At 41.6% G+C, this 27402-nt stretch overlaps 1 protein-coding gene across 1 annotated transcript; it reads right to left on the bottom strand.

The window, feature by feature from the left end:
• On the bottom strand, positions 1–24293 carry Zw10 (zw10 kinetochore protein). The gene is made up of 16 exons (XM_038324327.1): positions 24112–24293; positions 22249–22383; positions 20051–20152; positions 19804–19881; positions 19493–19652; positions 18224–18376; positions 16765–16956; positions 13679–13842; positions 12301–12483; positions 10574–10812; positions 8140–8211; positions 4849–5018; positions 3669–3799; positions 2753–2884; positions 1770–1972; positions 1–585 (listed from the first exon to the last, which is right to left on the bottom strand). The coding sequence occupies exons 1-16, from the start codon at positions 24214–24216 to the stop codon at positions 465–467; spliced, it is 2340 nt and encodes a 779-aa protein (XP_038180255.1). The 5' UTR covers positions 24217–24293; the 3' UTR covers positions 1–464.
• Between the last annotated feature and the right edge of the window lie 3109 nt (positions 24294–27402).

The following is a 27402-nucleotide window of genomic DNA, read 5'->3' as shown; positions in this document are numbered from 1 at the left end:
TTAACTCTGAAAGGCATTATTTACTGGAAAGAAATATAAGAGATCTCCCTAATTCTTGTAAGGCCAAGTAATGTGCCCCTAGTCCCCACCCAAACAAAAAAAAGTATCTTACAAATTCTGAACCCCAACTTTGGAATATCCAAAGCCAGGGTCTAAAATTACAATGTACACAACTCTCAGAGGGCGTGGGAACAAACCATGCTGCCCAGCAGATTCACACTTGGCAGAGGAGAGCAGCGACAGTCAAGGAACCCAGTGCTTTGCTAAAAGTGATATCTTAAGATCCAGTTCAGAAAGCCTTCATCCAGGCCAGGTCAGATGTCCTTCAGATGTCCTTATGTTAAGTCACATTTCCATGATACATTGGCTCACCAAAACCAATAAGTGATTCTGAGAAGTCTTGAAGGAAATTATGACACTCATGGAGGAACCCAGAGTCAAGAAAGACTTTCTTGGAGGGAGAGCTATTTAATCTTAGCAAGGGCAGCAGCTCTTCTTTCTGTGTTCTGGAACAAGGCACGGATTAAAGCTTTTACTTCGCTGGAAGAGAATGCAGTTGCTAGGGGACCTTTTCCATCTGCCCACCTGCAAAACAAGACAAGTTCTATTTCCTATTATGTCTCTGTAAAAGTCAGACTTTAAATTGTCTTACAATTACACTCAAGAAATTAAATAAACCCTGGGAACCCCATTCTTCTTTAGATATTACTGCTCATGACTGCATCTGGCAGAGCCAGAAAAAAAGTAGAGACAGGGGAGAGATGGCTCAGTGGTTATGAGTAATGGCTGCTCTTCCAGAAGATCAGGGTTCCAGGTTTCAATTCCTAGCACCTACACAGCAACTCACAACAGTCTGTAACTCCAGTTCCCAGGGCCCTGATATCCTCTTCCGGTCTCTGTGGACACAAGACACATATCTGGTGCACAGTGTACAGACATACATACACAAAATTGCCATACACATAAAATATGTACGTAAAAAAAGAGAGAAAACAAAAACTAAGCCACATACGGTGACTACTTGCAATTTAAGCATTTGGGAAGCTGAGGCAGGAGGATCTTTTGAAATTCAAGGCCAGTCTGGTATATATAGTAAGACCTGGAGTATAGTATATGCCCAGCTCTTTCATTTTTTCTAAACTGCAGTGCTGGGGATCTAATCATTCTTAAAATGCATCATCCAGGTATAAGAAGGATGCACTAATTAGAAACACCAGAACACCTATAGTGCATGCCAAAACCACATGTTCTGGCCAGGCAGTGGGGGCACATGCTTCTAATTCCAGCACTTGGGAGGCAGAGGCAGGTGGATCTCTGTGAGTTCAAGGCCAGCATGGTCTACAAGAGCTAGTACAGGATAGGCTCCAAAGCTACAGAGAAACCCTGTCTCAAAATCCCCCAAAACAAACAAACAAAAGCATATTCTATCAAAACAGTATGAATGAAAAACTTTTGTTATTAAATGTGAAAATGGTCATGAGATCTGCCCTATGAAAGATTACTCAAAGGCCCCAGCTACTGCAATGAAACATGAAATTCTTGCCTGAATACTTCTATGTAACAGAGGTGCTAGAGATGTGACCCAGTGGTAGAGGGCTTGCCCAGCATGCACAAGACCCTGGATTCAATAACCTGCCAATCTGCGTGTCTCTTACACATTCACACACACGGGGGGGGGGGGGGGGGGGGGGGAGGGGAGCAACTGCCACTGATGGTCCTAGTCCTCTTTTGTGACCATATCTATGCTCCCACAGGAAACAGATACGCACCGATCTCCAATTTCTTGCAAGTTAGCCTGCAGCATTATCATCAGTTCTTTGAAGGGCATCCATTTGGCCACATAGACTGGAACCTCTTCCTGATATTTCTTATTCTTGTTTTCATCAGACAGAGGTGCAAACACCTGTGGCCCTTCATCCATCACAGTTTTGCACAGCGAATACAACCTATTGCCATCTTCAGTTGAGATGTCCTAGTTTAGCACAAAGGGAACGTAACAGAAAAACTGAGCCAAAGGGCAGGGCAGGGCAGGGCAGGGCAGGGCAGGGCAGGGCAGGGCAGGGCAGGGCAGGGCAGATGTTTTCCAACCAATGAAGCACATCTCACTAGTCACTAGGTCCAGTCAGCTCTCTGAAAACCCTCCTGAAGTTAAAGTGAGATAAACTGTGTAGCAGGCGGTGGTCAGCAGTTCTGTGTGTCTGCACAGGAACCTGTGTCCCCAGCACAATGTGCTACACACGGCCTGCTGCAAAGGACAGGGTGCTACAGCAAGGAAGGGTTTGATGGATCAACACTCTGGAGGATCAGCTAGCCATGCCCAGGCAATGTTCCCCATAGGATCACACAGTCCACTCAACTGCACAGCATGCTGGCAAAATGGGACCTGCACAGACTGCTCAGGTTGGTAAATTCAATTACTTAGTTCATCTGCAGAACAAATGACTTCATGCTAAATGTCTTGGGACTACTGCCCAGTTTCCAATGTCCTCGCTTCTAATTTGGATACTAGATTGAGAAGTTGAACAACCCTACTTTCTTATCTGGGTATAAAAGAGATTAGCAAGTTCCCAGCAAAACAGAATTCAGACAAAACTGGAACCAACCAACCAAACCACAACAGCCTGAGTTAGACACTATCTGACCAATCGCTTCTACCATTTGTGTCAATTAAAAGTAAGACTGCAGTATCACTTTCTTAATAAAGCTTCAGTGCGGGATAAGACTTGCATTTCAAGTCTTTATCAGCTCTTACCTCCAGAGCACTGATTCTGCCAATCATCTCAGCAATCGCTGTGTTTAGCAAGGTCCCCATGGCCTTGCAATATATATTCACCGGCAGAACATCCTGCCACACAGTTCCAAGTCTCTTTAGCTGGTGCAGTACCTGTCAGAAGAATGAAACTATTTACATGGAAGGAGATGGCTACAATTCACACTGTTCCAGATTTACACTTAAATAAAACGGGGTAGAGGAGAGAAATCAAAGTGAGGTAACGGACTCTATGGCTCTTGCATGTTTAACCTCCGGGGCACCCCTGAGAGAAGAAAAGCAGACTCATCCTGATGGGAGCACCACGGTGAGGAGGATGAGATAAACTACGTGTGGTATGGACGCAATGGAACACTGCTGAGCCTCCAAGGCCGGAGTCACGCCATTTGTGAGAAAACATGCACAGCTGGAGATGGTCACTGTAAGCAAATTAAGTCCATCTCAGAGAACACAGATCATGGCTTTGCTCACTTGTGGTTCCTGGATTTTACACAGATCCATAGAACGATATACATAGAAAGACATGAAAGTAGAGCAAGGGACTCAGCACTTGGTAGGGAAGGCGAGAAAAAGGAAGGAAAGGGGTATGTGTTCTATTAATACTTGTATGCAAATGTCCTTATAAAGCCCAGTCCACATTCAATGAATATACACCAGTGGAGGGAAGACTCACTTAACATAGGAGCAGAGATAAAAGCCTACATTTAAAAATCTGAGTCAATGGAAAGATGCCCTCCACTTATCTTGGCTGAACAGGAAGAAGGCCTTACCCAGAGCTGTGACAGGTATCTAGACTTTCCAACAGAGCACAGGAATCGACTGAGCATCTTGCTAGGTGGGGTGGGGTAAGGGCTCTAAGGATGGAGCACCACTGTTAGTGCCTGTAACAGCCTCCTACCTGCCTCACGGCTTTGCTTGCTGCAGAATAATTCTCTTCGTCATCCATATTGGAAAAGCTCCTAGCACTTGATAATCTTTCCAGAAGTTCTCCTTTCTGTGCCCGCATTTGGGCCAAAAAACACTCTGTGCCTACAGTGGGAAAATAAAAATCTCTAAACCTGTTGAATCACACATTACAAAACCAGGGTGGGAGAGATGGACAGACGCCTGACAGCTCCTCAATCTGTATGAAAACAACTGCATTTGAAAAAGCACTAAATGTTTCTTTGTCAACTTCATATCTATATAAACTGATTCTGAATCCATTCAGCCACTCCCTCTGGTACTATCAAAGGGTGACAGATAAACATTTCTCAACAGCTTGCCTGCAATATGAGACAATTGAGAAAAAAAAATCACTTCTATAAAAAAAAAACAGCTACTTAGTCGGGCAGTAGTGGTGTACGTCTTTAATCACAGCACTTGGGAGGCAGAGGCAGATGGATCCCTGTGAGTCTGAGGCCAGCCTGGTCTACAGAGCAAGTTCCAGGACACGTAGGACTGTTACAAGAGAATTTCTGTCTCAACCACCCCCAACCAAAAACAAACAAACAAACAACAACAAAAAAAAACCCCAGCTACCTACTGTTCCAGTGTCTATACCACTGATGGGGATACCTGCAGCTGAAAAGGTACTTGAACCATACAGATTCTCAACTCTTCTCTAGGTACCCTCATCGTGAATTTCAATTTACCCTACAAACAATGGATCTCTCTGGACTTCTAATAATCACAGTCAATACCAAGGAAGTCCTAAAGGGAGGGAGTTGCTTTGGGGCTTCCAAAAGAACAAGGACAGACACCAGTGAGGGCTTGTCAGCAACACAGACAGTGCTGTCATGGTACACATCTTATTACGCGGCTCTCTCCAGACACAAATGACTTGGAGTCAATGCATACCAGCAATAAAGTCAGGATGCTAGCATACCACAGAATCATGGCATGAGAAAGTAATGCTTGCACAAAATGGAATCCATTTTACAGAATTAAATGACTAGAAATATTAACACATTAGAAGACCTTCCACACTCTAACACATCTAATACGTCACTAACTCCTAACCTCCTCAGCTATTAAATTACAGAGATATTACACTATTAGGAATAAGTCACATCCCCCAAATGCAAGGCTTCAGTTACCAAGTCTTCTGAAGCCAGGCACAAGGTCCACAAAGGTAGTCGTGCCATCACAAAGAATGGGGGCAAGACGCAGTCTGAACTGATGGCCCAGGGTCAGCAAGTGGTGAGCAATATACATGCAGTTGTTATGGTGAATGGCAGCCAACTGGGGCAGCTTCTGAAGGTTCTCCCTATGTGAAAAGGAAGGAAGGACAGAAAAGGAAACCACCTGTTACTCAAGCTTTCTGGAAAGTTGTCTCTCCTCTAAGGTGGCAGCCCTTGGCTTTCACCACTGTCTACCTTGTAAATGCTGAACATAACAAAACATGCAATCATTCTCATTCAGTCAGTTGTTCTAGCCAATGTGACCTTATCCAATACAACTGTCCTAGTGGTGGGCTGGAGAGAGGTCTCAACAACTAAGAGTGCCTGCTGCTTTTCCACAGGACCTGAGTTTGGTCCCCAGTATACAAGTCAGGCGGCCTAACAACCACCTGTAACTCTAGCTCTAGGGAAGCTAACTTCTGGCCTCTGTAGGTATCTGCATATTCTCTCTCTCTCTCTCTCTCTCTCTCTCTCTCTCTCTCTCTCTCTCTCTCTTTCTCTCTCTCTCTCTCTCCTAAAAAAAAAAAAGAAAAACCAAGAAATAAACTGGATGTGTTGCTCTTAGCACAGGAAACACAGTAAACTGCATTCTGAGCATGGGGAAATACAGGCTCATTTCCCCTTTCTGAATTCCCACTTGATTTATATAATGAAACACTGGAACTTTTCAAGTTGACTACAGCTCAGAAAGAATCACATGAGAAATCTGAAAATATAAAGATGTTTTAGAGTTTATCCCAAACATTAAATCAAAACCTTTGAAGATAAAATCAGGCATTTTTACTTCTGAAAATCTCCGCAGATTTTTTTTATCCCAGAATTGAAAAATTACTGCTTCAATTCTTCCACACAAATTATTCTCTAATCAACTCAGAAAGAAACCCTATACAAACACCATTCAATTCACACCTTCTAGTTTGCTGCCTGAATGCCAGCACAGGCCAGAGACCAGATGTCCCCATTCCAGGACAGGCCCAGAACCATCTGTGGGTGCTGGAGTGGTAGCTCTGTTGGTAGGCTGCTTGCTATGCAAGCATGAGGACTTGAGTTCAATCCCCAGAACCCATATAAAAAGGCTGGGCATGGTGTAGGAAGAAGGGAGGGGAGAGGAGGTTCAGGGGAAACACACACACAAACAAAGCAGGAGTCTTAGACCAACCCTAGGGGTGGGGCCTAGGCAAAGATATCTACTTAAGAAGTTTCATAAGTGGTTTTAAAACAATGCCACAGCTAAAAGCAATAATTCAAGGCAATAATTCTCAAAGTACAACCCCCTGACAAGCAACATGAGCAGCATTTAGAAACCTGCTAAAGATCCAGGTATTAGCTGGGTGGTGGTGGCGGCACACACCTTTAATCCCAGCATTCAGGAGGCAGATGCTGGTGGATCTCTGGGAGTTCAAGGTCCTGGTCTACAGAGCTAGTTCCAGGACAGCTAGGGCTGTTACACAGAGAAACCTGGTCTCAAAAAAACAAATGAATAAATAAAAATAAAATAATAATAATTTAAAAGAGATCCAGGTCTTCCCATCCCCAAGCTACTGGACCACAGGCATGGGGTACAGAAACCTGCTTTGGAAGCTTCCTTGTGGTTTGATGCATACGTAAAGTTCATGAAGTAATCTAACAGAGGTGCAAAGCCATACAAGGAAAAGGAGGCAAACCCACACAGTAGAAATATGTCTCAGAACTGCCAAGACAATCTCTGATCCCCTAAGGAAAGGCTGTCAGCTGAACCAACAGGTTTTACTCTTCCTTCATTTGGTCACATTTAAAGTGAGATATCTTAGTTTAAGATATTACATTTAAAAAAAATACAAATAAAAATTATCCAAACTTTTCAAAAATCCAATCTTAAAAAAAAATGCTTCAAGCTGAGCATGGTGGCACATGCCTTTAATCCCAGCACTTGGGAGGCAAAGGCTGGCAAATCTCTGTAAGCTTGAGCCCACCCTGATCTATATAGCATGATCCAGAACAGCCAGGGCTGCACAGACCTTGTCTTAAACAACAAAACAAATACACAAACAAAACCCCTCCAAATTATATACTAATTTTTTTTTCTTTGAAAGTAGATGGGCTGGAGAGATGGCTCAGCAGTTGAGTGTACAAACTATTCTTGCAAGACCCTAAGTTTGTTTTCCAGTACCCATATCCAGAAACTCACAACTACCTGTAGCTCCATTCGAGATCTGACACCCTCTGCTAGCCTTCAAGGGTAGGTTGTAAACACACACACACATAAACATAAATAAAAAATAAACTCAATTTCTAAAAAAGAGAGAGCGGAACCTTTAACTATGGAATAGTTTTGGTGACAAATTACTAAAAATATCTGTAAGATCAATGCGTAAGTCAGGCAGTGGTGGTGTACACCTTTAATCCCAGCACTCAGGAGACAGAAACAGAGAATCTCTTGAGTTTGAAACCAGCCTGATCTACAAAATGAATTCCAGGACAGCCAGGGCTAAACAAAGAAAACTGGTCTTCAAAACAGAACAAAACAAACAAACAAAAGACAATATAAAACATTTTGTTTGAATAACGGAAAGAACTAGAGGCAGAGTTGAGCAACTTTTCAGATTAATATTAAAAGCAAACGTTTAAAGGCCAAGACATCGGGTTAATACAGCCCAATGCTGTGTTAACATTAGAAAGAGAGCTTGACCATACTTCACACTAACAGGGCCTTCTCATGGGACCGTGTCTGCAGAGCTACAAACACTAAGCACACTCATTGGATTAGGACCTTTCTATTTCCTAACCAAGAAAAGTATGGTAGATCCAAAAATGCCTAGGCATAAAAACTGGATAAAATTCTTCTGAGTTGGCCAGGCAGTGGTGGCGCACGCCTTTAATCCCAGCACTTGGGAGGCAGAGGCAGGCGGATCTCTGTGAGTTCGAGGCCAACCTGGGCTACAAGAGCTAGTTCTGGGACAGTCTCCAAAAAAGCTACAGAAGAAACCCTGTCTCGAAAAACCAAAAAAAAAAAAAAAAAAAAAAAAAAAAAAAATTCTTCTGAGTTTTAAGTGTGTGCCACCCTCCTACAGGCAAGATCACTGTACACAGCACAGTAAATGTCTTTAGCCTTTAAAGGTCTTAGTGTGGTGTACTTTTACTGCCAAGTGCAATCAATAGCTGTGGTTACACAGGTAGCGGTTTTAACTTACCAGTTTAGACACAGTAACACAGAAATGAAGTACTTACTTGTGGTATGTTGGCACCACATCATGGAACAAATGGAAGATGTTTCTCACTGAGTAGAAAAGCTGAACAGCGCTGGAAGGAAAACAAAAGTTCAAGAGAAATCATACAAACTGAAGCAGCTCTTCTGTTACTGACGACCAGCTGACAGAAACGACAACTGCAGAAAGCACTGGCTCTCGATGAAGACACACCCATCAGCATCTATACGCTGAGTCTCTTTCCTAAGACGTGGCTACCAACAACTTCAGCAAGGAGCATTCAAACCAAAGCCTCTTTTCCATTCATCCATCTGTGCCCTGCCAGCACCCAAGTATCGTTCCAGTGACAAATGGAGCTAAGCCTTCAAATGTCACCTGCTCCTAATGCATTCTGCAAAGGGCAAGGCACCAATAAAGGCACTCACTGGGTTCTTTTAGAAGCAGAGTGACTTTCCACCTTTGCCTTCCTCCTTCTTCCCCAATGCAAAGAGATGAACCAACATTTTTGAGAACCACATCAAACCCTCAACAATTTCTGCCCTTTAAATCTGATCTTTAACCATCTAAAGATTACTATTAAAATGCATTTAAAAGGGGTGTGTGTGTGTGTGGCGGGAGGGGAACGGGAGACTTGGACTCAAAATGAACCTTAAAAGAGAAAATACATGCAGATGGAGAGATGGCTTTTTTAAAGCCCATTCTGGATGCCAAGCAACAAACCCCACACAGAGGGTTCTATTCCCAACATCCATATGGTGGCTCACAACACCAGGAGAGCCAATGTCTTTTTCTGACCTCTGTTGGCACCGGGCATAATTGTGTACACAGATATATATGCAGAGTAAGTATCCATATACATAAATTTTTTAATTCATTTTTTAAATAATTAAAATAGTTTTTTTAAAAAATCTGTTGCAAATGGAATGAATACAAGTATTCAGCATACAAAACAGTGTCTGGCATCCATTCTCTTAAAAGAAAAATTTTAAATACTGCCATGCATCTCTAACTTCTGATTTGACATATTTGAAGAAAGTCATTCAAGGAAATAGTGACAATTATATTACTCTGCCAAAAGATCACACTCATCCCGTACAAAGAAACAGGTCTTCCGCACAAGCCAGTGACTGCTCAGCACTCTCACAGGCCTAGTGAGCCACGTGTGATTCCCAGAGCCCATGACGCCACAAAATTGTCCTCTGACCTGCACGTGTTCCACTGTATGTCCAATTACAAGTGCGTGCACACGTGCATGCACTTACACACACAAATAATAATAACAAAAATAAATATGCACTTTTCTTTCTACTTACAATCAATACTAATACTGCAGTTAGACTGACTGAAGTCACAGCAGCACTAGGTAAACATGTTCTATCCAGAGCAATCTAAAAGAGTGTTTGTGCTGGGTGGTGGTGGTGCACACCTTTAATCGCAGCATTCAGGAGACAGAGAGAGCCAAGGCCAGCCTGGTGTATGGAGCAAGTTTCAGAACAGCCAGAGCTGTTACACAGAGAAACCGTCTTGAACCACCACCCACCCCCAAAATGTGTTTGCACATGGAGATAACCCACAGCTCTAAGGATCCTATAACTAAGTCAAGCCCAAACTCAAACAATTTTCTTTAAAGCCAAGTAAGAATAGCTAAACAGACATACTGAATGGGCTTTTATAGGCCTGCTCTACAATCAACTGGCTAGCCTACCATGTTTACCTTAGGAGCTGCTTCAAAACAGATTCTGTCTGAGATGTGAACTAGAGCCTGAGGTACCCTGAATACAGTGTAGATCGAGAAAAGCCATCCTGAACGGGTGAAGTCAGATCTGTGGCATGTTCTAGTCCCAAAGAAGACCGACCCTCCCTCCCGCAGCACACTGCCGTGTAGAGTGGAAAGGTGAAGTTCTCAGGTGCCCCGGGTCTCCACCTGCACACGGTGCTGTCACATGTGGCAGGACTACAATTACGCAGCAATGAGCATGTCAGTATTAAGGGAGTATTTTTCAAGGGAGTCTTCTTAGTCCTTGGCCTGTGCTTTCTTAAATAACATATGATGACAGAGAGCCAAAATTAAGCCAAAATTTAAATTCAAAACCAAAAAGTGAGCCAAAAATTAAAGCGTGGCTTACTAAAGAGTGAAAATTTTTAATGCCAAATAAACCTAGATATCTACCGATTTTTGTTTGTTTGTTGTATTTTCTTTTCTTTCTGTTTTGTTTTCTGTTTGCCTTTCTGGGTCTTGTTTATTTTCTTTGCCATAATAGGATTGTATTAGGTAACCCAGGCTGGCCCAGACCTTACTTTGTAGGCCAGGATGGCCTTAAACTCACAATCCTGCCTCAGCCTTCCAAGTGCTGGGTTAATGTCCATAAGCCAACACACCCATTCAGCATCTGTTTTAACACATGTGTGCATGTGTTACTATAAATAAATGACAGGGAACAATTTATCTGTGTTACCATTGATTACTACTTGTTGTTGCCTCTAGTAAAGTCTGATAGGCAAGCTCCATCAATTTCTTCACAGACTCGCTGATGCGGCATGTGGGTAAAGAAAAGGAATGTGGGTCCAGGGAAGTTTCAGGCTCTAAGTTCCCAGGATCGCTGAACTGCAGTCTGCACACCTTCTGTCCTTGCAGCTTGTTATCCACATCAGGACTGGGTAAGTCTGGTACAGTTTCCTTAGAATCAGGGGCAATCTAAGATTCAAACACAGCAAATCAAATAGAAGAAAATGCAGTTTTCAGGAAAATTCAAACAAGCACACAGCAAAGGATAAAGGCACTCAAGATTTCCATGGTGATGAAGTTGTGGCCCTCCAGAGTGACTGTAAGATCTACAAGGAAGCAGCCTAATTTAAAGACTGTTTGATCATGACTGACAGCACATGGGAAGAAGTTAGCAATCTCATGTACTGTGGGACTCTTAATACAGATGGAAAACCAAAGATTTGGAATAACTGAAAAGACCTGCAAAACTCATTATTCTCAGCTCTCATAAAATTCCAGATTACCTCGGAATGTACTGATACCTGTGTATTTCAAATGACTAAACACTTTGTTGGAATGGACACAATAATGGGACTCTCCAAAGAAGATGAGGTACAGAGAAAAAAGGACCAAGAGTCCAGAGCCTGAGCGGAGTGTGGGTACGTTTAAGCCCAGCACTCAGGAAGCAGAGAAAACAATTCTTTGTGAGTTTAAGATCAGTCTGTTCTGCATAATGAGTTCTTTTTTCTTTCTGTCTTTTTTTGTTTTGATTTTTCAAGACAGAATCCCCCTGTGTAGTCCTGGATGTCCTGGAACTCATTTTATAGACCAGGCTGGCTTCAAACGCACAGAGATCCGCTTGCCCCTGCCTCCCAAATGCTGGGATTAAAGGCGTGTGCCACAACTGCTAGGCTATACAATGAGTTCTATGCCAGCCAGGGTTACACAGTAAGATCCTGCCTCAAAAAAAAAAAAGAAAAAAAGAAAAAAGAAAAAAGAAAATGAAGTTCAGAGCCCTCATTGCCATTTCAGGCAACTCAGAAAAATGGCTGGGAAATCTATTAATAGATTGCCTTAGTCTATATTTTAATAATGTTCAGAATGTTTCAGTAATGCTTTACATTTACCAAATGTCAATTTTTTATATATATATATATATATATAATGATATATGATATAATTGTATTATATATTATATATTATACATATATATATATTATACATACATATGTGATATAAAACAAAATGGCCTGAAATTATTGGGAGTCAAACAGTAAACTGTTCTTCATGTAAATTAGTTCACTCTCATTGCAAGTATTTATTTATACCTCTAAAAAGATATTTATTTTGTTTTTGTGTATGTACACGCACACACATGGGCATGCATGAGCGTGCAGGTGCCCATGGAAGCAAGAAGTGAACATTCCACAACAGGTCACACCCTCTACACACAATACAGTCTATCTAAGCATACATATCAGGTAATGAAGATGAGAATAATCTGCTTTTTAATTTCAACAACAGCAATCCACGACATTTATACAGACTTTCTCAGTTGATACAGCTGCTTTCAAGGACATATTTTATCTGGAGTTCACAAAGAAAAGGGAGATCAGCAACTGACACTCCTTTCTACTTTACCGCGTGTGTCTCAAACTTAAGCTGCTTTAGATAAACAACGCAGTAAACTCCAAGTACCTTCACAGTGTTGTGAATTTCAGAGGTCATCAGGTTTCTAGCTGCCACAATCACATCCTGGCACTTCTTATTAGCAAAATGAGAGTTGATGTTCCGAGCGTATTTCAGCAAGTCAGTAGTGTCACCTTTTAAAAATCTCATCTCCTTTAGGGACTTCTCAAATTCTTCGGTAGACTGGATAATCTGACAGAAACAATAGGAGACAAAGAAAAGAATTATATACAGTTAGCCCTCAGTATGTTATGGGAATTAGTTCCAGAACACCCCTCAGAAATTACAATCCAAGGATCTTCAAGTCCTTTGTATAAAAAGGCACTGTCACATACAACCTATGTACACCTCCTACACATATAAATCACTTCATAGGGTATATATGTTATGTAAATAGACTATAGTCTACTGTTTCAGGAAAATGACAAGAATCATCTTAAATTATCTAATAAAGAAGCAAATTTTTCCCCAAATATAGTCAACAGTCAGGCTAAACCTATAGACACACTTCTATAAAAGGATCAACATGTACATACATTTCAATACCAAAATTTTAAACCCACTATATTGGACAAGTCATCAATTACTTGGTTTAAAAACTATACATTCTGGGAAATGGAGAGATGGCTCAGCAGCTGAAAGAACTTGCTCTAACAGAAGACTGTGGTTCAGTTCCAGCACTTACCTGGTAGCTCCCAACCACCTGTTAATTCTAGTTTCAGAAGATCTGACGCCCCTTCCTGATCTCCACAGGTACGAGGCACATGGCACACACACACACACACACACACACACAGGGAAAACCCTGACACATCTTATAAAGAATTAAAACTAAAAATAAATTTTAATTATACATTCTTCCAAACCTAGATTCATTTGGGAAGAAATTTTCAATAGAATTGTAAGACTGAAAAGGTGCTAAGATCTTATAAACACCCTTATCCTAGCATTCAAGCAAGCACTAAAAAGGGGGTTAAAGGTGCTACACAATAGCTTTTACAGCTGATATAAGTATCAAATTTAAAAAAAAGTATTTATAAGAAAGCATACTTTCTTAAAAAGGCAGAACAGAAATGAAAATATGTAGAATTTGTTTTTTTCTACTCCATATTAATAGTTTTCTTAAGAGCATACTTTAAGACAGGAGGTGGTGGCGCATACCTTTAATCCCAACATTCAGAAGGCAGAGGCAAGAGGATCTCTGTGAGTTCGAGATCAGCCAGGTCTACAGAAAGAGCAAGTTCCAAGAACAGCCAAGGCTACACAAAGAAGTCCTGTCTTAGGGAAAGAAGAGACAAAAAGGAGCATAGCTTAAGAACGACAGGTCGACAAAACATGACAGTGGTAGGGCGCAGCCCTGGGAAAGCCCATGTCTCCCACTCTTTACCTCCTCGTACTGCTGTAGCTTGCTGCTATTGGTGGGAATCGAATAAACCAAGCAGTGTCTGATGAGGCACTCAGACAGGTCCTCCCAGATCACATCACCAAGCATCTCAGCCAACATGATCTCAGGGGCTTTTCCACTTTCAAGGTCAGGGTCAAGAGGCAAATCTGAATTCAAAAGAAAAGGTTTTAGACAAACTATTCACAATCCTAACAAATTCTTAAGTTCCTGAGTTTTCTAAGATGATTAAGTTTTTAGATGGTAGGCAGAGCAAGTTCCAGGACAGTCAGAGCTACACAGAGAAAACCAAATAAAACAGAAAGATGGTGAGAGAGAAAACGGCACAGACAACTCTACAGCTACCTCAACAGGTTGCCCTTGACAATCAAAACATAAACTTGTAATTATTGTACTTTCCTGCTCACTGCAGCATTCCTGTACTCTAAAACAGTATGTGTCATGCTGTCTACACTATAGTCATCTGCCCAGAAGTCATTAAACTGATTATATAACAAGCACTCAGAAAGTATGCATTTGAACTTAAAACTCCTTTTTAATAAAACCTCACAAAATTTTGCTTCATTTTAATAATGAAAAACAAGAGAAAGAAAGAACACTTTTCCCTCTTTGTATAGGATTTGGGAATTTAGTCTAAGCAGAACACCAGTAATTACACTACAGAACACTGCCTCATCTGCCAAGCATGGTATCCTAGCGCCTCCTCTATAGTTTATCTCATGGCTAGTTTCTCCAAAATACCTTGGGAGTATTATAGTTAGAAAACCATATTTATCATTTGAGTAAAAAGTGAAGAGCCCACTGAATGGCTCAGTGGATAAAGTTGCTTACCACACAAGCTTAGTGACCTACATTCAATACCCAGAACATACACGTGGCAGGAGAGGATTGACTCCCACACTGCAGTTAATAAACAAACAATGCTGGGTGGTGGCGGCGCACACCTTTAATCCCAGTACTCAGGAGGCAGAGGCTGGAGGATCTCTGTAAATTAACAGAGTGAGTTCTAGGACAGCCAGGGCTACAGAGAAACCCTGTCTCAATAAACAAACAAACAAACAAAAAGGGGGAAAGCCAGAATGATGTTGGTGAGTTCCAAAACAGTCAGGGCTACACAGAGAAATGCTGTCATGACAGAGAGGGAGGGAGGGACGGAGGGAGGGACGGAGGGAGGGACGGAGGGAGGGAGGGAGGGGGAGAGAGAGAGAGAGAGAGAGAGGAAGAGAGAGAGAGAGAGAGAGAGAAAAAGAGAGAGAGAGAGAGAGAGAGAGAGAGAGAGAGAGAGAGAGAGAGAGAGAGAGAGAGAAGCTAGGGGAAGCCAGAATGTTGGTGCCTCCTTTTAGACTCCACTCCAGGTTTCTTCTGAAATAGACTATGAAATGTAAAGTCATTACAGGCATTTTTAAAAAAAGAAAATCAAGCCAGGCAGTGGTAGAGCATGCCTTAATCCTAGCACTCTGGAGGCAGAGGCAGGCAGATTCTGTGAGTTCAAGGCCAGCTTGGTCTAACTAGCAAGTTACAAGACAGCCAGAGCTACACAGAGAAACCCTCCCTTGGGTGGGTGGGGAGGATCAGTTTACATACATGCTAACACTATAAATTAATTATTCCTGGTTTACAGAAGACAATAAATAGAATGACGCTGTGCTCTTTGACAATGCTCATGAGTTACAGAACAGCTAACTGCATCATTAGTGCTATGTTTTCAATGAAAATAACAGGAATGCTTGCTAAATATTCAAATAATCAAAAATGAGAAAGTAGATCTGGGAGAGGGATGTAATGCAGAATGAGACAGAATCTTACTCTATAGCCCAGGTAGCCCGAAAGTCACTGTGGGGCTCCTGCCTCAGCCTGCTGGGAGCGGCCAACACAAGCACGGACCCCGCACTCTACTCACTGATCTCACATTTAAAGAAGGGAGGCCGGTGTCTTTCATCGTTTGCTCAGGACTTGTGTCCCCACAAAACTTCTTAGCTGAAGTCCTAACTGACAACATGAAAGCACTGGGAAACAGAGCCAGCAGCTAAGAAGATGAGGTAGGATGAATACTGGCCTGATCTAGAATACATAGTAAGTTCCACACCAGACCGCAAGATTCTTGTCTCCAAAACCAAATCAAAACAACAAAATTGCATTTCTTCTTAAGAATCAAGAGAAGATTGGAGTCGGGAGATGGATATGGCAATACACACCTTGGGAAGCTGAGGCAGGACTGTGGGTGTGAAGTGTTCTGCTCCTATCAAAGTTACACAAACAATTCCTTGCTTATATCTAAATCACTTATACAAAAATAAACAATTTATGATTGTTAGGAAGGTCCACAAATAGCAACATTTTTAAAGTGTTTAAAAACTTTCTTCAGAAGAACACCCCACAAAACCACTGAAGAAGGCAATGAGAACAGAAGTCAAACAGACTAGAAATAGTAGCAGCGTTTTAAAATACCGAAAGAAACTTTTGTTTTGTTTTGTTTTGTTTTGGGTTTCTCTGTGTAGCTCTGGCTTTCCTAGAAATAGCTCTGTAGACCAGACTGTTCTCAAACTCAGATTTGCCAGCCTCTGCCTCCCAAGTGCTGGGATTAAAGGTGTAGGCTACCACTGCCACACACAGAAGAAACTTATAGGGGAGAAAAACCTGATTCATAATAAAATTCAAAAACAGGCTATTTCTGATATAAAGATTACCAACCAATATGCCAAGTCCTCCTCATTTATTTGCACTAGACTAAAGGGAATTTTCCCATGGAAATATGTACAACAGTACCTGCTCATTTCTCCTATAATTAAAGCAAGAGTCCGGCAGGAGAAGTACATCCTAGACTCCAGCTAAAATACCATTAAGACATGGAATCTGAGATGCCACTAATGACCCAACTTGCTAACAGAGAACAAAGAGAAGAAATGTCAAGTAGGTAAGAAGGAAGAAAGGATCTACCATGCTTCTATGGCCTAGCTTATCTGAGATTCTCCCCTTCACTGGGACATATCAGCACTTTTGCCCTAACAGTAATACTTGCAAAAGCAGTACGCACATTTTCAGATTATAAAAGACCACTTTGGGGTACACACCTAGAAGCTGTTTCTGGAGCACTTCCAGGACCAACCGGATCTTTGCAAAAGCTTCAGGTGGTGACGGATGCTCTGAGTCTGTCGTCAGAGACTGAAAGCGAATGGTAACTGAATTCGGCTGCTTTTCAATCACAGCATGGAGTGATGGGCAAGTCACCAGAGGCTTAAGCATATACTTCAGCAGCATCTGACCTGAAATCGTTACCATGGGGACACTCATCAACAACCACTACAAAATAGGGAATGCAAATACACTACTCATACATGAAGCTCCCAAAAAGAAATAAAGAATAAGACATTGTCTCAAAAAAAAAAAAAATAGAAATTTAAATATCAGGGGCTGAAAAGATGGCTCAGCGGTTAAAGAGAATTTCTTGTTCTTGCAAGGACCAGGCTCGATTCTCAGCATCCACAAGGTGGTTCAAAATTATGACTCCAGTAGCAGTGGATCTTGCTCTCTTCTGACCTCCACAGGCACCAGGCATACCCGTGGTGCAGACATACATATAAGCAAAACCTCAAATATATAAAATAAAAAAATTAAATCTATCATCACCAGAGAAAATTTCTTTTTTCTTTTTTTTTTTTTTTTCGAGACAGGGTTTCCCTGTAGTTTCTAGAGCCTGTCCTGGAACTAGCTCTTGTAGACCAGGCTGGCCTCGAACTCAGAGATCCGCCTGCCTCTGCCTCCCGAGTGCTGGGATTAAAGGCGTGCGCCACCACCGCCCGGCCAGAGAAAATTTCTAAAGAGTAAATGTGCCAAAATTATATATCATGAGGACTAGAGAGATGGCTCAAGAGTTAAGAGCACTGGCTGTTTCTTGCAAAGGACCCAGGTTCAGTTCCCAGCTCTCACATGGCAAATGGCAACTGCCTATAACTCCAGTTCTTGGGGAATCTAACACCTTCCATGGAGACCATACACAGACACAGAGTACCCAAATAAATAGACAAACTTGTAATACATATAAAATAAAAATAAGTAAATCTCACAAAAAATATACTTATGAAATTACATACTACACGTTTTCTCTGAGAATCTTTCCCACCTGTAGAGTTTGAAGTTATTCAAAAATAAAGTTGTAAAAATTAAGGACTAGTTTTTAAAAAAGGACCCATTCATTACTAAAAAAGATATTTATGGCCATGCCCTTTGATGCAGGTTCTCAACCTGTGGGTCGTAAACCCTTTGAGGGTCACATATCAGATATTTACATTATGATTCAAAACAGTAGTAAAACTGGTTATGAAGTAGCAAGGAAATATTTGTACGATTGGGGTCACCACAACATGAGGAGCCGTATTAAAGGGTCACAGCGCCAGGAAGCTGAGAACAGCTGCTCTGATGGACTGTAAAGGCAAACTGTCATGAGTCATCTCCTTAGACGTCCCACATCTCTTCGGCCATCCCTTTCACATCCCCTTCTGAAATTTAATGTGAGTGAAGCAAATCACTTACCAAATGATCTCAGCTTGGTGGGTAATTCTCCAAGAATGGAAAACGCCAGGAGGACAGAACTGATGGGTGGCAGAGGGGCCACCTCCTCCTTCTGGGGCTGTTCCATCCAGAAATGAAGTTCTGTTTGCAGGTAAAACTCTAAGCTGCTGGTGTCTAAGAAAAGGAAAAGAGTATCAGCTATCTCCCAGTGCAAGGTGACCATCTCCTCATAGCCCTTCATCTGCTGAGATTCCTAAGTTCCATCACAACATTCTCACATCCGATTAAGTATGATGCACATGGCCTATACACTGCTTTAAAATCAGATAAGTGCAAAAACGACGATGCACCAGTGAGAGATGCTACCTAAATGTGTGCAGAATGATGAAAAGCAAGGACTGCAAAGTGAGCTCTGGTTCCCAGACCTCCTTCACGTACCAGCGCCACCAAACCAGCTTAACAGGTCTAATAACCAGTGTGTTGCTAGCAAAAGTTCAACACGCCTGCCAGCTTCACTTCATTTCCTATATGATTTCTTTCAAAATACCAGATAATATGTAAAATAAGTGGGGGCAAAGTGGATATAGGAAAGAGAGCAGGAGTTTCTGGGATTTACTTTTAAATACTCTAAATTTCAATATCTAACAGATAAAATGTACGTCCTTTACAAACACCTTCCTAGGTTTCATTCTAAGACAAATAATTACACGAGTCACCGTTGGGAATGAGAGAAGTGGATGAAGAGTGACTATGACCAAAATTTATTAACTACATTATAAAAACATCATCATGAAGTCTATTCTTATGTACAATATATTCTATTACTATACATGATATATACTAATCAAAAAATGAAAAAGAAAAACCTGTGAGGGCTGGAGAGATGGCTCAGTGGTTAAGAGCATTGCCTGCTCTTCCAAAGGTCCTGAGTTCAATTCCCAGCAACCACATAATGGCTCACAACCATCTGTAATGAGATCTGGTGCCCTCTTCTGGCCTACAGACATACACACAGACAGAATATTGTATACATAATAAATAAATAAAAATTTTTTTAAAAAAAGATGGATTCTGTTTAAAAAAAAGAAAGAAAGAAAAACCTGTGAAAAGGGAGATCACACTAAGAGGTGGGTTGGAAGATTAATAAATGAAATTCAGAAAAACTAATAGACTAATGTGTTAGTACATGAAAGAGTCTTGTTTTTTAAATACCAAATATTTAGGGTGTATTCAGAGGCCAAAGTGGTTCAGGCAGATTAAGCAAAGCAGTCCACCTGAGGTCAGCAGCACCTTTTGACGGAGGGAACTTCCACACAATCAGCTTCTGCCACTCTTCTCCCAGGTGGTAAAGGATGTTCTGCTTCTGGACGGTGAGCTCCATGCTAAGAGACTTCAACAGTTTTAAGTCAAAGCACTTTCTGGATTTTAATAACTTCAAGCATTCCTGTGCCTGGAAGTAAACCGCAATCACTGTTAAACATTTCCTCTAGATTCACAAAAAATTAGAAGCCACCTGCTGAATGACAAAGGCTAAAAGGACGCAAACAAACATAACAAAAGCAAGGATAACACTAAGGGCTCAGACTTCGGAGAGTGTGTACCTCCTCCAGGTGCTGAGCGGCCGGGATGTACTTCTTCTCTGCTAGTGCGCTACTATACTCTTCAACAGCAGAAGAAAACTGAAAAAGATAACCTTACATTAGCAGGCATTTTCATTGCCGTGTTTTACTGTTTTAAATGTCTGCTTCTAGAATGTGAAAACACCATTTTGTCAGGGAATACCCGACCAATTAGAAGAGGCAGCCTCCTCACCAGCCAAGCACTGACGGTCCAACTGAGCTTACTTACCTCTTGCAGTTGTTTGAGCAAATCTAGCACAAGAGAGTCTCTCTCCAGCTGCTGTTTCAAGCTTGTAAATTCAGCAGTCGATATATGAAGATCCCGACGGACCTAATTTATACAGCAAAAGTGTAAGTTTTTTTAAGCAATACCACATCAAAAGAATAAGACATCTGTAACTTATCACTAAGCTTTAGTAACAGTGTAATTCATGCTGAAACTTAAACACTGAAGGTGACTAGGTGGGACTGTAAGGGTCCACTGAGTTCAAAGCCTTACCCTATACAAGAACACCCATTCTCAGGTCGGCGAGATGGCTCAATGGGTAAAGCTTTTTGCCACCAACCCTGATGACCTGAGTTTGAGTACCAAGCATATAACACACAAAACAAACAAAAATCAATAAAGAATACGTATTCTCAAGACAGTCTTACAATATAGCCCTGGCTAGAGTGAAATTCACCATGTAGACCAGGCTGATCTCGAACTCACAGAGATGTGCCTATCCCTGCTTCATTACCTTCTTTTAACATACGCAGTTTCTTTCAGTACTGAGTTCATCCACTTAAGATTACCAGAAAGGCATCCCCACTGAAAATTTTTTTCTAAATGTTGAGGCAAAATCCACTTCTCGTTCTACTCCACTCTTTCAGAGCATCATTAACTTTCTCTCTTCTGTGTTTTAATTTCTCCCCACCTCATTCTTCATTCATTCATGAAACAAGTAACTGACCATCTACGCTGTATGGAAAGCCCCTCCCACCAGATTTAAGTATGTTGAATTTTCCCACCTTTGGAAAAAAATTCCTCCACTTGAACAACCACCCTGTTCCTCAGCAGCTGCCTTCTTCCTCCCCTCCCCCTCCTCCTCCCGAATAGCTCTTTCTAGCTGACACTCATACTCGGGCCCTCATCTCAGTCACTCTGCACCTCACTGTAACCAAGGTTTTAGTTCTGCCAGTTCACCAATATTGTCCTTGTCAAAAACACCAATGTTTCAACAGGCAGGTGTGTGTGCATGTGCGTGTATGTGTGTATGTGTGTGCACACCTTTAATTCCAGTACTCGAGAGGTGATACAAAGACACTGACTCAAAAAGCCCAAAAAAGAACCAATATTTTCCTGCTCAACCCAAAGCCTATTTACTTTATTAATATCAAGCTAACACACTCCAACTTTCCTTCCTCTTTCCTCCCCCTTGTTCCATGAGCCATTCTCTACTGATCTTCCTTAGTTCTCTGAAATATTTGGCTATGTCTAGACATTTTTTGACTGCCACACCAAAAAAGGGCTGACATCTAGTGAACAGAAGCCACGGACATGAGTTATATCTTCATACAGTGCTTTATACATTGTATACAACAGAATTACTCAGCCCAATATATCTAGAGCCAAGGGTCTAGATTTGTTTCAGTAACCAAGAAGTTTGTGCCTCAGTGACCTTTCGCTCCTAAAGTATACCACTCTCCAAGCTATGAAGAGCTACGTCATAGGGTACTGCGGGACAGGAGCCCTCTGCAAGCTCACGAGAAGCAGAATAGCTGTGGTGAGCAATGCAAGCCGGCTTTATAGAAGGCCAAATTCTAGAGTGAAATTCACCATGTAGACCAGGCTGATTCTAGAAAAAGTGTCTGACACTTAAACGCCTTAAGGCCAGCTGCAGACCTAAGAGAGTGCTATTAAAAGATGAAAGGGTGCTTGCACATAGTGACACAAGCTTCTAGGCTCTAATCTTAGCTTCTGGGGAAGAGGAAGCTGCAGTAATGCAAGTGCAAGGCCAGCCTGGGCTACATAGTGAGCTCCAAGCCAGCCTGAGTTGCACAGAAAGACACTGTCTAGACAAGAGAGAGAGAAACAAACATTCCAATTAGGAAAAGTCTAAATGATCTCATTCTAACCATCATCTGTTCTCATTTTCTTATGAAAACAGGTCCTGTGATTTTAATTTAAAAATCCACTCAAATGTAAGACATTATTATCCTCACTAAAAGAAAAAGTACCATAAGAGAAAGTACAAATGAATGTTTAAGTCTGAATGTTCAAATTTAGAATTGAAGTCGCCCTAGAATCATTTGGTTCAACTTTTATTTACCAACAAGGAAAGCCAGGCCCTGAAATGCTCCACAGAATAGCCTCAGAAATCCAGAAGCTAAAACAATGCCTCCCCAAGAAACCGAAATTTACCCAACACAACAATCTATTCTTACCTCATTATCTATCCTGGACTTCAGCTGGTCGATGTCATCAGAGAGCTTATCTACCTGGGTAACCAGGTCCTGTGCACTCTGCATGGTAGGCAGGAATTCACTGTACTTCTTGCTAATCATATTGCACACCTCCCCCTATAATACAAGTACAACAATGAAATGAATCAGGAACTTCCTGAAAATATACAGCATCTTCCAATGTTAGCACTTTATCTAGTTACCCACAGCTTTCCCTCTAAGCAATGGGTTTCCTTCAAAACCATTTCATTCACTCTCAAGGGTCCCAGACATTATTAATATGTAGGAAGACAACAATTACCCAACCCCAACAATGCCCAAGATTTCTACAGACTCTAGAAATGAGAATGACGGACAAAAGTTTCACAATGAACTGGATCCGTGCCCAAAAATTTGAATTATCTTCCTAAACATATAAAGCCATAAACTGTATACCTTAATTTACTAATCTCTATCTTCTGAGTTACAAAACTTTAAGACCTAATCTTAAAGCTCTTCAGGTGATTAGAAGGACTGGGGAGATGGCTCAGATGGTAAAAGTGCTTGCCACCAAACCTGATGACCAGAGTTCAATTCCACACGGTAAAAGGAGAAAACTGACTCCCGGAAGGTGTCCTCTGACCTCCAGACACGCACCACAGCACACATACAACCAAACATGCACATAAATAAAAAAAAAAATGTTTTGAAAGGAATGAGTTGCTTCATTCAAAGCAACTTAATACCTTCTTGAACACTTGACACTAATTACGCTTGCCCATAAACTAACTCCTTCTAGGGCGAAAAGATACTATTTTCCAAACTGACCAAAATACAGAGCTGAAAAGTAATACTCCAGCAGAGTTAGAAAGTATTCCAGCACAATGAAAAAAACTATCTCTCAAGACAAAAAAAGAAATCAGCCGTTTGTTTTATGCAGAAAGCTACATTTTACATAGATTATATAAATACACATATACATATATATGGTAGAAATATATTGAAAGTTATTTTTAAAAAAAGATGGAGAAATGGCAAAATATAGGAGCTGGGGAAGGAGAGAATATGCTTCTTTGAGGCACAGAAAGTAGTTCTCAGTTGACTGAAGATTCAAGTTTCTGTATGAAACTAATAGGAAAGGTAGACTCCAAGAGCAGTGCTCTCTTCCTAGGTCATTAAAAGCCATAAAGAATTTTCAAAAAACTTAAGCCACATTATAGAGATGCCACTGACATGAATACATAAAATTAAGAAAGCCATTTTTGTGTCATTAACTGTTATTAGGAAGCTTGCTCCCTGATGTTCAGACTTACTCAGGTGCACGTCATTGTAAATGAAAGCCACTGAAGATGTGGCTTGTCATGTAAGACTAATACGAAGTGAAGCTGTGGCTGTGTGCCGCAAATCCATGCAGCCTAAGATATGGTCACCAGCAGCACTTAGCAAGCCTCAAGTTCCGTGCGTGAATTAAAACTTAGGAACATATTCAACTGGTTAAAAGAAAATCCGAGGATAACGCTGCAATTTTCCTAGAATTCATCCATAAATAGAGGGGTGGGTGGAGATGAGCAGCCAGAGATAGGGTGGCTGTCCTGTCCTCTCTTCCAACCCTCTCTGGACATCCGGGCTTCCAGTCCCACACCTCCGGCACCGCTGGTTTCTTCAGTCTTTTCCATTCCAGCTCACTCTTGCTCAACTTAGCACGACTTCCCACCACTGCACAGCCACGGCCCCTTCCTCCTCACAGTCCCAGGCCTTGGTGACAGCTCTCCAAGCAATTCTCCACACTTCCCTCGCCTCCGACTCAGGGCTCTCCCCGGCAGCTCCGCACCCAGCTGCAGCCGGTCGCGGGCGGCCCGCCCTCACCTTGATCTCCTCCACCCGCCGGGTCAGGCGGCTGATCCGGGTGCCGAGATCCTCCTTCTCCAGGCTCCCCGAGTGAGTCAGGACTTCAGTCACGAAAGAAGCCATCGCCACGAAACGTACCCACACCAACCTGGTCACTCCAGCTGCCAGCGCCGCAACTCGCGTCCCGCCCGCGGCCTCACCGCGTGGCCTGCCGGGAAACTGAGTCCTGTGGCGGCCAGCGCTCAGGCACAGGCGGGAGGCACACTACAGTTCCCAGCAGGCCTCGCGCCGCCTAGATTAGCAACTGGGCGCTCCAAGACTGCGCAGGCGTGATCCGTTCCCTACTGGTTTTCAAACGTGTCTCTTCCCGCCGGTTTTTTGTTGTTGTTTTGTGGTTTTTGTACTAGAAACTGCGGAATGTTTCACTTGGTAAATTCTTTATGGTCCTCCTTATACTCCATAACGTCTTCCTGTGAAATTATCTAGCCCGATACTTATGGAGTCATCTCGATCTTTTTTGTTAAATATTCATATATTGGGCGCAGCTGCTGTGTCCACGGAAATTTTGCCCTCTGGAGTTGGGCAAGAGAGAGTGGTATCATCTCATAATTATAAGTGAAAGGCTTCCCCCCAATTGCACCTTTTTTAATATTGCTTGTTTTTATTGCCTCATACTAAGTATATTCATACATGAATGTGGTAAACATCTATACTTAGTGTAACGGTCTTGTGTGTATTAAAAACATTTTTGTAGAAACTTTTTGTCTTAGGATTTATATGTACGAAGCAGGACATAGTGGCACACACCTTTAATCCCAGGACTCATGAGGCAGAGGCAGGAGAATGTCTGTGAGTTCGAGGCCAGCCTGGTCTGCAGAGCAAATTCCAGGACAGCCAGGGCAAAACAAACAAACAACAACAACAAAAAAAAAAAAAACCTGTCTCAAAAAACCAAAACTAACTAAAGAAAAGATTTTTATATTTGAATGATTTAGATGATTTAGCTGAACCCACAGAAGGAGGAAGAAGGAAGCAGATAATACCTTGAATCACCATGTGGATGGATGGTGGAAATTGAACCCAGAGCAAACATCTCTCCAGCCCCTAAAACAATATTCTTAGCACTTCTTATCAGAAATTACAAATAAATTACATCAAAATGTTTTTATTGTTGTTTAGCTTTAAAGTTTTCAGAGATTTATTGGTTTTGATTTGAGACATGGTCTCTGCCGTTCAGGAGAGCACCAAATTCACATCTATCCTCCTGCCTCAGCATCCTGCATACTGGGATTATACACTTGCTCCACTATGTCCAGCTATCTGGAGCTTTTTAAAAATTGTTTCATTATTGAGGGTCTGGAAAGATGACTTATTAGAGTCCTAGCCTTGTGGAAGACCGGAGTACAAGTGGCTCACACTCACCTCAAAGTCCAGTTCTAGGGAATTTGATGCCTTCTTCTGCCCCCTAAGGGCTCCTGTTCATATATGATACACATATATACACTGAGACACATACACATAAAAGAAATATTAAAAACGATAAAATTGTTTCAATATTGAAATCTATTGCATACTAGAAGATATTCACAATGTATCATAAAATGATTCTTTTTTTCCAAAAAATGTAATAAATAGAGGTATAGGTCGTATATGGGGTGGCACACACCTTTAATCCCAGCACTCAGCACCCAGGAGGCAAAGACAGGCAAATATCCATGAGTTTGAGGCCAGCCTGGTCTACTGTGAGTTCCAAGCGAGAAGGGCTACGAAGTGAGACCTTGTCTCAAAAACAGAATTATATGTGTGGGGGAGGGAGGTCTCAATGCAGTGGATTTTTGGGGTGGACTTCAGTGGCTTAGACTGTTTATTCATGTCCTTTTCTGTTTTCTGTTGTTCTGAAATAAACATATATTGCTTGATTAATGCATCTCTCATTCTTTTTTGTGGTTTTTTTTTTTTTTTTTTTTTTTTTTTTTTTTTTTTGAGACAGGGTTTCTTTGTGGCTTTGGAGCCTGTCCTGGCACTACCTCTTGTAGACCAAGCTGGCCTCGAACTCACAGAGATCCACCGCCCAGAGCATCTCTCATTCTTGAAAAGAAACCTTGTGAGACCTGACCTCAGGTAGGTGCTGATCCCCATGGTCCATGGCAACGTTGTGTCTATAGAACAATTGGCTAATCCTAGTTCCTGCTCCATGAGGAAAGAGACTGAGACCCTGGCTGAGAAAGCAAGTGCCCAAGGGTGGCCTTACTGTCTTTGGAAAGCATCTCTGCTAGAAGTCTACACCAGCCACCGCGGTGGCCCTCTCAGTTTCACTTTTAATTCCAAATGTTGCTAACAATAAATGCCCAATGACAAGAAAAAATGACCTATGGATGAAATTTCTGAAATCCTGTATTAAATACTACGTGGCAAGGTCTGCACTAGGTATGGAGACCCCAAAATGCAAATTAAATGATCTCAGGAAAACACAGTAACTATTATTTTCAAAATAAATGAAGGACGGGAAGGGCATAGTGGAGAAGCTTCTTTAAGGGAAATTACAAAATAACAAATACAAAATTAAGTTCTCCTTCTAGAGGAGGCTTGTACAAGTAATGAGCCCTGAAGCTTAATTACTTCTTGAGAAAATGCAAAGAACCAGGAAGTATAGGATTGGAGCAATGGCTCAGCATTGCTGCCTGCTCTTCCAGAGGACCTACATTCCATTCTCAGCACCTATACGACAGCTCACAATTGTCTATAGCTCCAGTCCCATGGGCACTGTACCCACATAAAAATAAATAAGTAGCCAGGCTTGGTGGTGTGATGAGTTTCAGGCCAGCCAAGGGCTGCAGAGTGAGATCTTGTCAGGGGGGAAAAAAGATTAGTTTTAATTTATACTTCCCTGAAGACGAAGGATGTTAAACATTTCTTCTTTATTTGTTTTGGTTTTATTTTATTTTATTTGAAACAGGGTTTCTCTATGTAGCTTTGTCTGTCCTGGAACTTGCTCTGTAGACCAGGTTGGCCTTGAACTCAGAGAGATCCACCTACCTCTGCTTGGGGAGTTCTGGGATTAAAAGCAAGCACTACCAACAACAACCACCTGGCCAAACATTTCTTTGAAGTGTTTCTCAGCCATTTGTGTTTCATTTTTAAAGAACTCTGCTTAGTTCTGTATCGCATTTTAAAATGTGTTTTCTTGGTGCCCAGTTTTTTTTTTTTAGTTATTTTTATATTTTAGATACTAACCCTCTATCGGATGTGCCTGATATAATGCTGTCCTTTATAAATAAATAATATATAAATAAATAAATTAATATAAAT

This window comes from Arvicola amphibius, chromosome 3 (genome assembly GCF_903992535.2).
Source record: "Arvicola amphibius chromosome 3, mArvAmp1.2, whole genome shotgun sequence".
In the NCBI taxonomy this organism is placed as follows: domain Eukaryota; kingdom Metazoa; phylum Chordata; class Mammalia; order Rodentia; family Cricetidae; genus Arvicola; species Arvicola amphibius.
Note: the sequence above shows the minus strand (reverse complement) of the source record. Positions and strands in the feature narration are given on the sequence as shown.

Excerpts from the sequence above, each read along its gene's own strand:
- Zw10 (XM_038324327.1), bottom strand. The coding sequence starts at position 24,216 with ATGGCTTCTTTCGTGACTGAAGTCCTGACTCACTCGGGGAGCCTGGAG. Across the intron at positions 20,153-22,248 it reads AGTCCAGGATAGATAATGAG|GTCCGTCGGGATCTTCATAT; the intron begins GTAAGAATAGAT and ends TGTATAAATTAG. Across the intron at positions 12,484-13,678 it reads AGCTACAGCAGTACGAGGAG|ATTATCCAGTCTACCGAAGA; the intron begins GTAAAGAGTGGG and ends TGTTTCTGTCAG.